This window comes from Borostomias antarcticus, assembly GCF_949987555.1.
Source record: "Borostomias antarcticus genome assembly, chromosome: 6".
Lineage (NCBI taxonomy): Eukaryota > Metazoa > Chordata > Actinopteri > Stomiiformes > Stomiidae > Borostomias > Borostomias antarcticus.
Genome location: NC_140239.1, coordinates 32,085,435 through 32,102,103, shown reverse-complemented (window position 1 = coordinate 32,102,103; position 16,669 = coordinate 32,085,435). Strand labels below are relative to the sequence as shown.

Here is a 16,669-nt window from a genome sequence, read left to right as displayed (position 1 = left end):
TGTTGATACCGGGCTGATGGGAACGCCTTCCACACTCTGAGATTCTCAGCTTTAAATCACATCTTTCGTGCAGGAATCCCACATCCAAATATGCTCATTGGCTTATTATGCAAGACAATTCACCAAATAAAGATCTCAGCTTGACAACATCTATGAGCATGTCTTTTGCAAATATATTATCCAGGTGCCAAAAACGTGAGGTGATTCTAGTATAAATTAAATAGTTCAGTTCAGTCATATGCACTGATATTCATTCCCTAAAGCAACATGGATGTTCTAAAGTGCAGCAGTGAATCAGAGTTGACTAGACAGGTGCTCTGAGTACAATAGTAATATGACTGTTATTAGAAAACATGAAATAAACAGTACATACAGCAAAACAATGAGAATACACAAGCAATATAATCATTAGAATGAAAAAAGCTATATATATATTTCTTTTACAAAATACAATAGTGAGGTTTGAGATAAGAAGTGATTGGCTTGAACCTGAACTTCAATTGCAGACACGCAAGAATAAAATAGAATGAGCTGTTATCTGGAAAAAAAAGGCTCTTTCCTATAATTGAGTCCTTGCTTGTATATAGTATCCATATCACAAATATATACGATGGATGTGTCTCCTTATTTATTTGTGAAGAGATCAACTTCACTCATAAACTTAATGAGTATTTGTAGTTATTACATCACACACAGTTTCTGTAGTTATTCACAACCCCTCCATCTCTCATAAAAAATACTGGGTCTCTCACAGTGTAAATGTCCTCTTTGAAACAATCTCTTAAAAAAAAAAGATCCAGAACTTCAATTTTGGATACCGTGAGGGGTGACGACGGAATGCAAATAACCACAAACCTTTTGGATAAAGTTCCGGACCCTCGGTCCCTCAGTCCTGACCCACAGGTTCATGCTCTGCTTCTAAGACAGCGACTAGCTGTGCCACTGAAACGCGCCGTCCCTAAGTGCTATGGAGGATCTAAAGCAGCAGAGCCTGACCTCTTCACACCTGGTGTTGTGCGCCTCTGAGCTACGTGTACATGTAGTTCATCCAACGCAGTACCACAGAAGAAGAGTCCTCCCACATCCCAGACCAGAGTGGGGCTTGGATTGAAGCGCTGAGTCCTCCCGGCCTCTAGATGGAGCTGCGCCGCTTGGTGAGACCCCGGTAGGTGTTGAGGCTGTGCAGGCCGGTGGAGACAGAGCTGATGGCCGAGTGGTGCTGCAGGTTGCAGACGCAGCCGTTGGAGTGGAGGGGGTTGGAGAACAGCTCTCCGTGCTCCATGTAGGTGTCCGAGGTCGAGAGGTCGCGCGGGATGATCATGGGGATAGAGTACTGGAGTTTCTCCCGGCTCTTGTACCACAGACACGAGCACATGGACTGGAAGTGGAGCACCTCGGCGTACACGCTCCTCAGGCCCCGCCCCCCGCCGCCGGCCCCGCCCCCTCCCACGCAGCCCGAGGCGGTGGAGGAGGATGAGGGGGGGTCGGGGGCGCAGCGGAGGTGGCCCCTCCCTCCCGCCTGGCCGTTGCGGGACAGCAGGGCCCTCTGCTCGGCGTCGCGTCGCTCGTCCTCGGCGTTCATGGTCATGAAGCGCAGCACCACCAGGTTGAGGAACGCCCCGATGACGGTCAGGCCCGTCAGGATGTAGATGAAGCTGAAGGCCACGTACTCCAGCTTGTTCTGCAGCGCCTGGTCCTTCTGCAGGGCCACGTAGTCGCCGAAGCCGATGGTGGTGAGCGTGATGAAGCAGTAGTAGAAGGCTTGGAAGAAGCTCCAGCCCTCGAAGTGGGAGAAGGACAGGGCGCCCACGCACAGCGTGCTGATGCAGGAGATGAAGCCGATGGTCACCATGTTGACCATGGACACCTCGGTGCGGCGCATGCCCAGGCACTTCTTCAGGCGGTGCAGCAGGTAGCGGACCAGCGTGTTGATGCGCTCGCCCAGGCTCTGGAACATGACCAGGGTCAGGGGGATGCCCAGGAGGGCGTAGAGCATGCAGAACACCTTCCCCCCGTCCGTGCTGGGGGCCGCGTGGCCATAGCCTGGGGGAGAGAGGGAGAGAGAGAGAGGGTTAGCGGGGGAGAGACACCACGTTCGTACTGGAGAGAGAGAGAGGGTTAGCGGGAGAGAGACACCCCGTTCGTACTGGAGAGGGAGGGAGGGCGGTGAAGGTTGGGGTGGGTTTTTATTCTGTCGCCCCCCCCCCCGAGCCGGGCTGAACCATGAAGAGGATCCAGGATCCATCTGGAATACGGACAACCAAACCCCATGATGGCCGCTAGTCTCTTCGGTACTCAGAGGCAGAATGCAGGGAAGTGTGGTGGCATTCAGTCTGTCAGTGGTGATGTAGGGGAGAGAGCCTTTGAATTGTTCTCTCTGGAGCTGCATGGATGGAATACTAAGGACATCTCCCTCCTATCCTGCTGTGTTTCCTATTCAGATGTGATCTCCACACCTCGCTAACTCTGCGCCAGCGCTGGAGAAAGGTCTGGCCATTACCATTTAGAGATAGGACGGGGGAAAAAAGTGTATTTCTTTAAACCAATCACAGTCATGATTGAATCTGACTGGGCCGGTCAAATCTTCCGTCACCACTGATTGGGCAGTAATAAACCAATGACAATGTTTATCAGTAATAAACCAATGACAATGTTTATCAGTAATAAACCAATGACAATGTTTATCAGTAATAAACCAATGACAATGTTTATCAGTAATAAACCAATGACAATGTTTATCAGTAATAAACCAATGACAATGTTTATCAGTAATAAACCAATGACAATGTTTATCAGTAATAAACCAATGACAATGTTTATCAGTAATAAACCAATGACGATGTTTATCAGTAATAAACCAATGACAATGTTTATCAGTAATAAACCAATGACAATGTTTATCAGTAATAAACCAATGACAATGTTTATCAGTAATAAACCAATGACAATGTTTATCCCAAAAACCTCCATCCGGTGAGTCAGACTAATTGAAACGAGACGAACCACTATTGAGGAATGTTGTTGGAATGTTGCTGCTGGTTTTCCACTCTGTTCAATGCAGAACAGTCAAGGCGATATATATAATATATTTATACAGACTGGATGTATGTATGTACATATATTATTTATTATATTCTATACTGTACTATGCTGAACATGCAGTATGGATGGAGCTCCTGATCCTCTGTTTTATTCCCACTTCTCATCTAAAGCTTCTCTTTTCTTGTTTTCCAATCCTGCTGTAAGTTCCTCTGCTGAAACACCACATTTCCTCCTGGGGGGATCAATCAAGTATCTATCTATCATTCTTCTTCATTTTACGGTGGTGGGTGGTTGTACGATAAGGGTGGTGTTGATAAGGGTGGTGTTGATAAGGGTGGTGTTGATAAGGGTGGTGGTGATAAGGGTGGTGGTGATAAGGGTGGTGTTGTTGATAAGGGTGGTGTTGATAAGGGTGGTGTTAATAAGGGTGGTGTAGTTGATAAGGGTGGTGTTGATAAGGGTGTTGGTGTTGATAAGGGTGGTGTTGATAAGGATGGTGGTGTTGATAAGGGTGTTGTTGATAAGGGTGGTGTTGATAAGGGTGGTGTTGATAAGGGTGTTGTTAATAAGGGTGGTGTTGATAAGGGTGGTGGTGTTGATAAGGGTGGTGTTGATAAGGGTGGTGTTGATAAGGGTGGTGTTGATAAGGGTGGTGTTGATAAGGGTGGTGGTGTTGATAAGGGTGGTGGTGATAAGGGTGGTGTTGATAAGGGTGGTGTTGATAAGGGTGTTGTTGATAAGGGTGGTGTTGATACGGGTGGTGTTGATAAGGGTGGTGTTGATAAGGGTGGTGTTGATAAGGGTGGAGTTGATAAGGGTGGTGTTGATAAGGGTGGTGTTGATAAGGGTGGTGTTGATAAGGGTGGTGTTGATAAGGGTGGTGTTGATAAGGGTGGTGTTGATAAGGGTGGTGTTGATAAGGGTGGTGTTGATAAGGGTGGTGGTGTTGATAAGGGTGGTGTTGATAAGGGTGGTGTTGATAAGGGTGGTGTTGATAAGGGTGGTGGTGTTGATAAGGGTGGTGTTGATAAGGGTGGTGGTGATAAGGGTGGTGTTGTTGATAAGGGTGGTGTTGATAAGGGTGGTGATAAGGGTGGTGTTGATAAGGGTGGTGTTGATAAGGGTGGTGGTGTTGATAAGGGTGGTGGTGTTGATAAGGGTGGTGTTGATAAGGGTGGTGTTGATAAGGGTGGTGGTGTTGATAAGGGTGGTGGTGATAATGGTGGTGGTGTTGATAAGGGTGGTGGTGATAAGGGTGGTGTTGATAAGGGTGGTGTTGATAAGGGTGGTGTTGATAAGGGTGGTGGTGTTGATAAGGATGGTGTTGATAAGGGTGGTGTTGATACGGGTGGTGATAAGGGTGGTGTTGATAAGGGTGGTGATAAGGGTGGTGATAAGGGTGGTGTTGATAAGGGTGGTGGTGATAAGGGTGGTGGTGTTGATAAGGGTGGTGGTGATAAGGGTGGTGTTGATAAGGGTGGTGGTGATAAGGGTGGTGTTGATAAGGGTGGTGTTGATAAGGGTGGTGTTGATAAGGGTGGTGGTGGTGATAAGGGTGGTGTTGATAAGGGTGGTGGTGATAAGGGTGGTGTTGATAAGGGTGGTGTTGATAAGGGTGGTGTTGATAAGGGTGGTGGTGGTGATAAGGGTGGTGGTGATAAGGGTGGTGTTGATAAGGGTGGTGTTGATAAGGGTGGTGTTGATAAGGGTGGTGTTGATAAGGGTGGTGGTGATAAGGGTGGTGTTGATAAGGGTGGTGGTGTTGATAAGGATGGTGTTGATAAGGGTGGTGTTGATAAGGGTGGTGTTGATACGGGTGGTGATAAGGGTGGTGTTGATAAGGGTGGTGGTGTTGATAAGGGTGGTGTTGATAAGGGTGGTGTTGATAAGGGTGGTGGTGTTGATAAGGGTGGTGTTGATAAGGGTGGTGTTGATAAGGGTGGTGGTGATAAGGGTGGTGTTGATAAGGGTGTTGGTGTTGATAAGGGTGGTGGTGATAAGGGTGGTGTTGATAAGGGTGGTGGTGTTGATAAGGGTGGTGGTGTTGATAAGGGTGGTGTTGATAAGGGTGGTGTTGATAAGGGTGGTGGTGATAAGGGTGGTGGTGTTGATAAGGGTGGTGTTGATAAGGGTGGTGGTGTTGATAAGGGTGGTGTTGATAAGGGTGGTGGTGTTGATAAGGGTGGTGTTGATAAGGGTGGTGTTGATAAGGGTGGTGTTGATAAGGGTGGTGTTGATAAGGGTGGTGTTGATAAGGGTGGTGGTGATAAGGGTGGTGGTGTTGATAAGGATGGTGTTGATAAGGGTGGTGTTGATAAGGGTGGTGTTGATAAGGGTGGTGTTGATAAGGGTGGTGGTGATAAGGATGGTGTTGATAAGGGTGGTGTTGATAAGGGTGGTGTTGATAAGGGTGGTGTTGATAAGGGTGGTGTTGATAAGGGTGGTGTTGATAAGGGTGGTGTTGATAAGGGTGGTGGTGATAAGGGTGGTGTTGATAAGGGTGGTGTTGATAAGGGTGGTGGTGATAAGGGTGGTGTTGATAAGGGTGGTGTTGATAAGGGTGGTGGTGATAAGGGTGGTGTTGATAAGGGTGGTGTTGATAAGGGTGGTGTTGATAAGGGTGGTGTTAATAAGGGTGGTGTTGATAAGGGTGGTGGTGTTGATAAGGGTGGTGTTGATAAGGGTGGTGTTGATAAGGGTGGTGTTGATAAGGGTGGTGTTGATAAGGGTGGTGTTGATAAGGGTGGTGTTGATAAGGGTGGTGGTGATAAGGGTGGTGTTGATAAGGGTGGTGTTGATAAGGGTGGTGGTGATAAGGGTGGTGTTGATAAGGGTGGTGGTGATAAGGGTGGTGGTGATAAGGGTGGTGTTGATAAGGGTGGTGGTGATAAGGGTGTTGTTAATAAGGGTGGTGTTGATAAGGGTGGTGTTGATAAGGGTGGTGGTGTTGATAAGGGTGGTGTTGATAAGGGTGGTGGTGTTGATAAGGGTGGTGTTGATAAGGGTGGTGTTGATAAGGGTGGTGTTGATAAGGGTGGTGTTGATAAGGGTGGTGGTGATAAGGGTGTTGTTAATAAGGGTGGTGGTGATAAGGGTGGTGGTGATAAGGGTGGTGTTGATAAGGGTGGTGGTGTTGATAAGGGTGGTGTTAATAAGGGTGGTGTTGATAAGGGTGGTGTTGTTGATAAGGGTGGTGTTGTTGTTGTTGTTGTTGACACCGACGGATCATAGAGCAACATAAACAGCTGCTGGGCTCTGGGAAGGCAGTACCAGGCCAATACCAGGCCAGTACCGGGCCAGTACCAGGCCAATACCAGGCCAATACCAGGCCAGTACCGGGCCAGTACCAGGCCAGTACCAGGCCAGTACCAGGCCAATACCAGGCCAGTACCAGGCCAATACCAGGCCAGTACCGGGCCAGTACCAGGCCAGCTGAACAGAATGGGACCAAAACCTTTGAAAGACGAGGCCTCTTTGAGGGAACATCTCTACATCCTGGGCCTGTGACTCTTTGAGCAGGGAACATCTCTACATCCTGGGCCTGTGTTCAGGGAACATCTCTACATCCTGGGCCTGTGTTCAGAAGGGAACCTCTCTACATCCTGGGCCTGTGTTCAGAAGGGAACCTCTCTACATCCTGGGCCTGTGTTCAGAAGACACGTTTTCCACTGATGCAATTCCTCTGAAACTGCTCGGTTAACAGCTGCTTCCTACACGAACTCAAAGACTGACTTCAGATCAGTGGAATAACACGCTGGGATCTGGAGAACATCACGCATTTTTCTGTAGAGTCAATTCAATTCAAATAATAAAACCTTATCCCATAGGGCAATACGATTAGGGCATGTCTACAGCCAACCAGGATATGTGACATCCCAATCACAGTTGTGTGTGTGTGTGTGTGTGTGTGTGTGTGTGTGTGTGTGTATTCACACACCAGTTCGCAAATCACACCACAGATGCCCTACCTACCCTGCACCCGAATCTGATTGGCGCCGCTCAGAACCATCACCAGACGAGGAGAACGTGTCTCCTAGAGCGGTTCTGTTGAGCCCAGATCCCTCCATAACCATGACATCTGCACACGGACGAGACCGTCCCATTGTCTCAACGTAATTATTGTGCGGTTTGATTTAATTTCAAGGCCTCTGGTCGTATTGTCACCCCTACCTGTGTGGTTAAGCCATCTGTCTCTCCAAGAGCAAATTAGTTTAAAGGCGTGCCAGCTGCGCTGCCAAAAGGACAGCCATTACAAGTGATCCATGTTCTCTTGGACGGGAGCGTTGTCCTGGGCTTCGGTCTGCGTCTCCGAAGGGAAGACGCATGTTTTAGCCTCTTGACTCCCTGACTATTTCGGGGGAGGGGTTACCCTGCGTTACAGGATAAATCACCCGGATCTCTGATGGCGCAATTTCATTTCCCCATTATTTTTGTTCTTTCTGCGTCTGGTTCTCTCTCCCCCAGTCCGGCCTTGGAAAGATAAAGAAACTTTACTGTGTCTTTTTAGCACATCCTTTTAAGATGTCATCATTCACGGCTCCTATCTTCTCCTCCACCATTCTTAAGAGGACGAGAGCCACGGCAGCAGACTTATCTTCTTGATTCTCATCCCTAACACTTCCACAATGGGACGGACATCTAGCGTTGCTCTTCTTTGTTCTGGAGGAAGGAGGACGAACAATTCATAGACATACTCATTTTGATTTGTGCTCATTTTGCGAGGGTATTGGGATAGAGGATAGAGGGTATTGGGATAGAGGGTATTGGGATAGAGGATAGAGGGTATTGGGATAGAGGATAGAGGGTATTGGGATAGAAGATAGAGGTTATTGGGATAGAGGATAGAGGGTATTGGGATAGAGGATAGAGGGTATTGGGATAGAGGATAGAGGGTATTGGGATAGAGGATAGAGGGTATTGGGATAGAGGATAGAGGGTATTGGGATAGAGGATAGAGGGTATTGGGATAGAGGGTATTGGGATAGAGGATAGAGGGTATTGGGATAGAGGATAGAGGGTATTGGGATAGAGGATAGAGTAGTAGTATATATAATAGTAGGATCACACACACACACACACACACACACACGCATGCAGTAATGCCCGCCGATGAAATTTGTCCTCTCATTTCTCCTGTCCAAGCTGTCCTCCTCCAGGGGCCTCAGCGCACCCAGGGACCCGGTCCAGGTCCAGGCTCTCATGTCCCCGAAAGGGCTGGAACCAGATCCCCCCTGGGCACGGAAGACCTGGGAGAACATGGCAGGGAATCGAACCCACAACCTTCTCGCTGTGAGGCGGCAGCGCAACGCGCCGCGCCCCAGTGGACAACAGGCCGCCTCGTAGAGCGCATGTGACCGCAGCTGCTCATTGGTTCCCCGCCTCAGCGAGCCCCGCCCCGTTGTATAATCGAGGTTCAGAGGCTCAGTAGATGTGCGCCTCTCTCACTCGCTGTCACCTGACAGTCCTAATCTCTCTCTCGCTCCTAATCCCCATGCTTTGTCGCTGGGGGGGCCAGGTGTCACAGTAGCGGAGGATGATGCAACCTGTCACAGGTGGCTGCGTCTCTCCAGCTCACATGACACAGCCTCGGCCGGGACACTCATACAGTATCATCCCTGGAAGGTAATAAAAGTAGATGACGGTTGAATTACATCCAGAGGTTCGGTAGCTGATGAAGGCCAGCGTGACCTTGGCAGTCTTGTCCCGGAGCGTTGCCCTGACAACCTGGAGCTGGTGATTCTGTCGCCGGTCTGTACGAGCCTGAATATATATAGTTTCATAAATCTGTTCTTACAAGAATCTCTCGAGCTCATGCCTCATGAAATAATGTAACTCCCTGCTGATATGGCTGTTGACATTCACAATGAAACCACCGAGAGCCCAGGCACTCACCGCCTCCTCCCCTCCTCCCCCCCTCCTCCCCTCCCTCCACCCCCCCGCCCATCAGCCCATGTGTTAATGCACCACATAGCAGCAACAGGACTACATGGGCACATTAATATTGAATGACTGTCCTCTGAGTTATGCAGTCCTGCAGTCTGAGTCGACACAGAAGGTACCCAGACTGTGACTGTGAATGACATCATTAGCATGTACAATGTACTGTGTGGATCTTCTCTTTATGTGCAGTACCAGTCCTGTTCTCTAGCCCCAACCCCCGTCCTGTCCCCTAGCCCCAACCCTAGTCCTGTCCCCTAGCCCCAACCCCCGTCCTGTCCCCTAGCCCCAACCCCAGTCCCTTCCCCTAGCCCCAACCCCAGTCCCTTCCCCTAGCCCCAACCCCAGTCCCTTCCCCTAGCCCCAACCCCAGTCCTGTCCTCTAGTCCCAACCCCAGTCCTGTCCCCTAGCCCCAACCCCAGTCCTGTCCCCTAGCCCCAACCCCAGTCCTGTCCCCTAGCCCCAACCCCAGTCCTGTTCTCTAGCCCCAACCCCAGTCCTGTTCTCTAGTCCCAACCCCAATCCTGTCCCCTAGCCCCAACCCCAGTCCTGTCCCCTAGCCCCAACCCCAGTCCCTTCCCCTAGCCCCAACCCCAGTCCTGTTCTCTAGTCCCAACCCCAGTCCTGTTCTCTAGTTCCAACCCCAGTCCTGTCCCCTAGCCCCAACCCCAGTCCTGTCCCCTAGCCCCAACCCCAGTCCTGTCCCCTAGCCCCAACCCCAGTCCTGTTCTCTAGCCCCAACCCCAGTCCTGTTCTCTAGTCCCAACCCCCGTCCCTTCCCCTAGCCCCAACCCCAGTCCTGTCCCCTAGCCCCAACCCCCGTCCTGTCCCCTAGTCCCAACCCCAGTCCTGTCCCCTAGCCCCAACCCCCGTCCTGTCCCCTAGTCCCAACCCCAGGTGAGCGTGGCGGTGCTGTTGGCTCCCAGCTCTGTCAGGAGCCGTCATGGTGACCAGCTGTGGCTCATCAGGACACAGCAGGGACAGCAGGGACAGCAGGGACAGCAGGGACAGGAGGGACAGGAGGGAGAGGAGGGACAGCAGGGACAGCAGGGACAGGAGGGACAGGAGGGACAGCAGGGACAGGAGGGACAGGAGGGACAGCAGGGACAGCAGGGACAGCAGGGACAGGAGGGACAGCAGGGACAGCAGGGACAGGAGGGACAGCAGGGACAGGAGGGACAGCAGGGACAGGAGGGACAGGAGGGACAGCAGGGACAGGAGGGACAGCAGGGACAGGAGGGACAGCAGGGACAGGAGGGACAGCAGGGACAGGAGGGACAGGAGGGGCAGGAGGGACAGGAGGGACAGGAGGGACAGCAGGGACAGCGGGGGCGACTCCTCATCAGAGGACAGCGTGGCTGGAGGTGACAGGGACGGCCGTCCTCTCGTGAGACCTGCCCACCCCCCCACCACCAGCTGCCCACATCTGCCCCTTCTCTCCCGAGGATGACTTCACCCTCACGCGTCAGGATGGACGTCTCTCTCAGGAGAGAGCAGAAGAACGGTCTCTCCCCAGGATGACGTCACCCTCACGCGTCAGGATGGACGTCTCTCTCAGGAGAGAGCAGGAGAACGGTCTCTCCCCAGGATGTCTTCACCCTCACACGTCAGGATGGACGTCTCTCTCAGGAGAGAGCAGGAGAACGGTCTCTCCCCAGGATGACGTCACCCTCACGCGTCAGGATGGACGTCTCTCTCAGGAGAGAGGAGGAGAACGGTCTCTCCCCAGGATGTCTTCACCCTCACGCGTCAGGATGGACGTCTCTCTCAGGAGAGAGCAGGAGAACGGTCTCTCCCCATGATGTCTTCACCCTCACGCGTCAGGATGGACGTCTCTCTCAGGAGAGAGCAGGAGAACGGTCTCTCCCCATGATGTCTTCACCCTCACGCGTCAGGATGGACGTCTCTCTCAGGAGAGAGCAGGAGAACGGCCCCAGGCCCACTCAACAGTCCAGGGTCTGGACTGGACAGACCAGGCAGCTGACCTGTACCTCGATGGCTGGAGAGACGCTCCTGTCCCCTGAGAGAGGAGAGACCCCTGAAGAGCCTCTGACCAGCTGGGGAGGCTGAACACACACAGTCACACTGGGGTCTCTGGATGGACGATGAGCGTCCGCTGGCTCACAGAAGAGCCGCCTTATTACCCGTCTGACTCAATGAAGCGCAGACGAGCAACAAGCCGCAAATAACCCCAGGACATTTCAACGATCATTACTTGCTCATGAAAATTACCCCTGGAAAGGGACATTTCCACCGAACGGCAATTCAAAAAGACATCAAAGATGGCGGAGCTGATTGTCTCAAAACAATTCCCCCAATTTCCATGTGAAAGAAAATCAGAAAATTGCAAAAACATTTGAAAAGCAATCTGAGCCTTCAAAAGAGTCATTAGGCCCAAACATAATGAGGAGAGAGGATTTAATAAAGGTCACCAGCTAACAGGTGCGCTATGCCACCCTCTCATTCCCCCGAACGCTAGCCTCTCATTGGTGGAGACCGTTTGGAGGAAATCATTTTAGGCAAGCGCTTGTAGTGACAAAGAGGTTTTGATTGGAATAATGAAAGAAGAAAGTTCATGACAGAACAACGAAGCCAGACATTCTGTGATGGTGACTGAACGTCTACGCAGGAAACTAGCCCTGATTTCTCCTCAACGTTCAGACGCACTAATAGTCTGATTCTTCCCAACGTTTAGCGTTTTACCCCCGAGGCCTCATCCCTGCACCGCGGCACCCTGGGATTTTGCTGCGTTACGCAATCCCTCCGTCTAAATAATTGTTAATCCTCCATATTCATTTTACTCGGCTCAGCCTTGCCTAGCTTTGAGCCATATTAACCTTCACAATGATTTTACAAATGAAATTCCCCATATTCTCCAAACGCTCATCCTCAAATATGGACTGACAGAGTTTGGGAGGTTTTTTACCGTTTCTCCCTGGCTGCTGGGGTCTGATTCTCTCTCCGAGGATGGGAGTGCCCCCCCCCCCCCTAGCTCCAGACCCCCCCCCCCTAGCCTCTGCTCCAGAGCACCCCCCCCCCCCCCCAGCGTCTGCTCCAGAGGCCCCACCTGATGCATCTGATGCTCCTGATTACACTGATTAATTGGGTGTGGATAAAAAAGAGGCTTTGAAAATACATCAAAGCCTGGAGTAATGCTTCTACCAGGGCCTCCCGCCCCCCCCCCTCACTCTCTCCTCACTCCCCCCGCCCCCCCCTCACTCCCCCCTCACTCCCCCCTCACTCTCCCCTCACTCCCCCCTCACTCCCCCCTCACTCCCCCCTCACTCTCCCCTCCTCCCCCCTCACTCTCCCCTCACTCTCCCCTCACTCCCCCCCCCCCTCCCCTCACTCTCCCCTCACTCCCCCCTCACTCTCCCCCAGCCCCCCCCTCACTCTCCCCTCACTCTCCCCTCACCCCCCCCCCCCCTCCCCTCACTCTCCCCTCACTCCCCCCTCACTCTCCCCCCGCCCCCCCCTCACTCTCCCCCGCCCCCCCCCTCACTCTCCCCCAGCCCCCCCCTCACTCTTCCCCAGCCCCCCCCTCACTCCCCCCTCACTCCCCCCTCACTCTCCCCTCACTCCCCCCTCACTCTTGTGTGACGTGTAACGTAGTGTTATATACACCATCAGAGTGAGACGTGTAACGTAGTGTTATATACACCATCAGAGTGAGACCAGTAACGTAGCGTTATATACACCTTCAGAGTGAGACGTGTAACGTATCGTTATATACAGATGCATGTTGTATAGAGCCTATGCTGTGTGTGTTGTGCACCAGGCCAAGCCTCCATCGAGCTGCAGCAGGACCGAGGCAGAGGAGGGACAGTCACAGCGCATCCCTGAGGAAGGGTCATGGACTCTGGGCTCCAGCCCTGAGGAAGGGTCATGGACTCTGGGCTCCAGCCCTGAGGAAGGGTCATGGTTCTGGGCTCCAGCCCTGAGGAAGGGTCATGGTTCTGGGCTCCAGCCCTGAGGAAGGGTCATGGTTCTGGGCTCCAGCCCTGAGGAAGGGTCATGGTTCTGGGCTCCAGCCCCTGAGGAAGGGTCATGGTTCTGGGCTCCAGCCCTGAGGAAGGGTCATGGTTCTGGGCTCCAGCCCTGAGGAAGGGTCATGGTTCTGGGCTCCAGCCCTGAGGAAGGGTCATGGACTCTGGGCTCCAGCCCTGAGGAAGGGTCATGGTTCTGGGCTCCAGCCCCTGAGGAAGGGTCAGCTCCACCAGCGCCAGGCTGGTGGAGCTGAGGCCAACTGGCGCGGCGTGGAGGATGAGACCCTCGGCGTGGAGGATGAGACCCTCGACGTGGAGGATGAGACCCTCGGCGTGGAGGATGAGACCCTCGGCGTGGAGGATGAGACCCTCGGCGTGGAGGATGAGACCCTCGGCGTGGAGGATGAGACCCTCGGCGTGGAGGATGAGACCCTCGGCGTGGCGGATGAGACCCTCGGCGTGGAGGATGAGACCCTCGGCGTGGAGGATGAGACCGTCGGCGTGGAGGATGAGACTCTCGGCGTGGAGGATGAGACCCTCGGCGTGGAGGATGAGGGTCTCAACACTCCTGGAGCTCGTCAACCAAACTCCTCAGTGAGACCAGCCCCTCGTATACTGAGGTCGTATAGTCTTTCACCATATATGGCCGGCCCAGTTTCCAGTGATGCCCACTTCAGATGTTTGGTTTGTTGTCATCATGATCCACTATCTCTCTCAGGTAATTACCAGGAAAAAACAACTGACCTTTGAACCAGGGTAGACTGTAGGTGTTTAGGTGTCGACATTTCCCACCCACACCTTATGAATTAGTTTGTCGTGTAAAATTGCACAAACATTTCCCTCTGCCCACCTATTAAACAGGTCTGAGATCAGACTGTAGTCCCCACTCAGATAAGGATGTTGGATGCTAAGCAGGTCTATGAGAAAAATGAACAGGGATTCTATAGTATTCTAAAGAAAACTATCTGATTCTATAGTTTATATTCTAAAGAATACTATCTGATTCTATAGTTTATATTCTAAAGAATACTAGATGATTCTATAGTTTATATTCTAAAGAATACTAGATGATTATATAGTTTTTCTTTCTCGATTGAGACTGAATCTTTTGAGTTATGAAGTCGTTATGTGATAAACAAATGTACGTAACGTAACCCACACTTAAACGCTTAGAAGAAACCCTTTAATTTTTTGCCATAGTTTTTCTATTTTTAGATCCACGGAAATTGTAACTGTAGTAATGGCCGACCAAATGATGACATCACTTCAGAGGTCTGTTCTCCACGGCAACAAGTCCCTTTGATCCTGTCGCCACTGTCCTTAGCAACCCTATCGCCTGACGTCCCCCTCCATGTGAACCTGCAGACCATCAATCTCTAATCAGGGACACCTCCAACTCCAAACAACCCGCTGGTTGTTTATTCACATCCTCCAACCAGACCCTGGATCAGCGCCTCGGTCCATTAGCCCAGCGAGACTCTGACCCAGAAGGCCGTGCTCACAGCTGCTCTCTGCGGCCAGAGAATCCTGGGAATGCATTTTAGGGGAATAATAAATCAATACTAGCAGAGTCAATAAGTTCAATGATGTTTCTTTAAAAACATTGATGGAAGGTAAAATGCTTTTAGGGAGGAAAGATATTATGAAGAACATTTATTTCATAATTTTCATATCAAGCTGTCTCACAGCTGGAAATGGACACTGATCTTGAACCAAAACACTGACGCAAATATTCCGAACCATGACTCCAACATTTTCAACAAGACAGAAATTATGTTCGGTTCACTATTGAAGTCATACTCTGAGGTCTCATCTCAATAAGTGGTCCATTTAATTTATTGATCAGCGAGCCAGTGGCCAGATCACGCAGGCTGGAGACACAAACGCAGGGCTGTCGATGCCAAAATCAAACCACCAGCCCCACTATTTCACTAATAACATCTACTAGCATGTTATTACACTGATACTACATGCATCTGATGCATCCCCCCATAGGAGAGAAGCGACCTCAGCTGAGGGGAGCCAGGGGTCAGGGGTCAGGGGTCGGCTCAGGGGCTCCATGTTGATGCCAGCTACTGATCTGTGACCCGGGGGGCCACGCAGGTCCAGAGGTATGGGCTCAGATAGAGAGAGAGAGAGAGGAGAGAGAGAGGGAGAGAGAGAGAGAGAGGGGGGGGGAGAGAGAGAGAGGGAGAGAAAGAGAGGGGAGAGAGAGAGAGAGAGATAGGGGGGAGGGAGAGAGAGAGAGAGAGAAAGAGAGGGAGGGAGAGAGGGGGAGAGAGATTGGGGGAGAGAGAGAGATGGGGAGAGAGAGGGAGAGAGAGAGATGGGGAGAGAGAGGGAGAGAGAAAGGGAAGGAGAGAGAGGGAGGGAGGGAGAGACAGAGAGGGAGAGACAGAGAGAGAGAGAGAGAGAGAGAGAAAGAGACAGAGAGAGAGAGAGAAAGAGATAGAGACCTGGCCGTTTATCATGGGTAAAACTGATATTCCCCCTGGAGGGGCGACAGCGCATTGGCAGAGTGATGGTTTGGGTGGGGGGTTAACCTGGTTACCCCTTCTCTTCTGTGGACTCTGCGGCCTCCCCAAGGGGCGTGCGTTCTCTGGCTGCCCACCGTCGAGGCCCAATGACATCACAGCCCAAAACCCCACAGAGGTAGAAGACGAGTTCAGAGAGCCCCTAACCCAACCTCTCCTCTCCCCAAAACACATCCAGACTTTCACTCAGCCCCGAGTGGTAAACATGGTTCAGAATCGGAGGTGGGACCCTCTGGCCTCGTGTATCAATCCACAAGACTCAAAACATTCATGTTGTCATGAAAGAAAGAGCAGTCGTGACCGGGGCTATTTCCATACTTAGTCCTGGAGGTTCCTTTTTAGGGGATTTAAGAGAGGAAAGCTTGGCAGGACTCTCTTTTCCATGAGGCCAGCCAGCCACGCATTCCTAACAGCGTGGGAGATCCCCGGGGGATTAACCACTACAATTAATCACGTGATTTATGTACCTGATACACAGGATAGAGACACGTGTTCATGTCCACAACACAGCTGGACCACCTGGAGAGGATCAGGTCCCCTGACGGGACCAGAGGGACACGAGCAGAGAGGGGCAGCATGGGAAAGAAGAGGGGCATCATGGGAAAGAAGAGGGGCAGCATGGGAAAAAAGAGATGGACACAGCAAAACCAAGGTCAATCCAAAAAAGACCTGAGAAAATCAATAGAAAGTAGTGATTACTGATCATGAAATATAATAATATAATATATATAATGTAATAAAAATAACATGTTCTGATTCTGTATATAACATGTTCTGTAGTTCTTTTGGAACATGTTCTTATTTGATGTGACATCAGCTAAATCAAAAAACAATAAAGTAGGAGATAGTTAAGAACTGAATCTATTGGGGAGGAAGGCTCACATTTGTTGTCATTGCTTATTTACCGACTCTGTGTCCTGGATTCCTTACAAGCTTTTAGCCAAACCACTCAAATGACCAGCATTTCCGCTTCAGTTACATTTCCGTTTGGTGCTATCCTGTGTGTGTGTGTGTGTGTGTGTGTGTGTGTGTGTGCGTGCGTGCGTGCGTGCGTGCGTGCGTTTGCAAGTGCGAAATGGAAAAATTAAGGAGAGGAAAAAATAGTCCTAACATGTTAATGGGGACTGAAATATCTGCTAAAGAGTCTTGAGAGGCTAATATTTCATAGC

At 51.2% G+C, this 16,669-nt stretch overlaps 1 protein-coding gene across 1 annotated transcript in view; it reads right to left on the bottom strand.

Moving 5' to 3' along the window:
* Positions 1 to 1,132: 1,132 nt before the first annotated feature.
* kcnk3a (potassium channel, subfamily K, member 3a) overlaps positions 1,133 to 16,669 on the bottom strand; it is a gene marked incomplete at both ends in the record, with an annotated part of 38,823 nt that continues 23,286 nt past the window's right edge. Inside the window, one exon of the mRNA XM_084440200.1 lies at positions 1,133 to 2,043. Within this exon, the coding sequence (XP_084296326.1) occupies positions 1,133 to 2,043 (911 nt within the window). The remainder of the gene's footprint in view (positions 2,044 to 16,669) is intronic.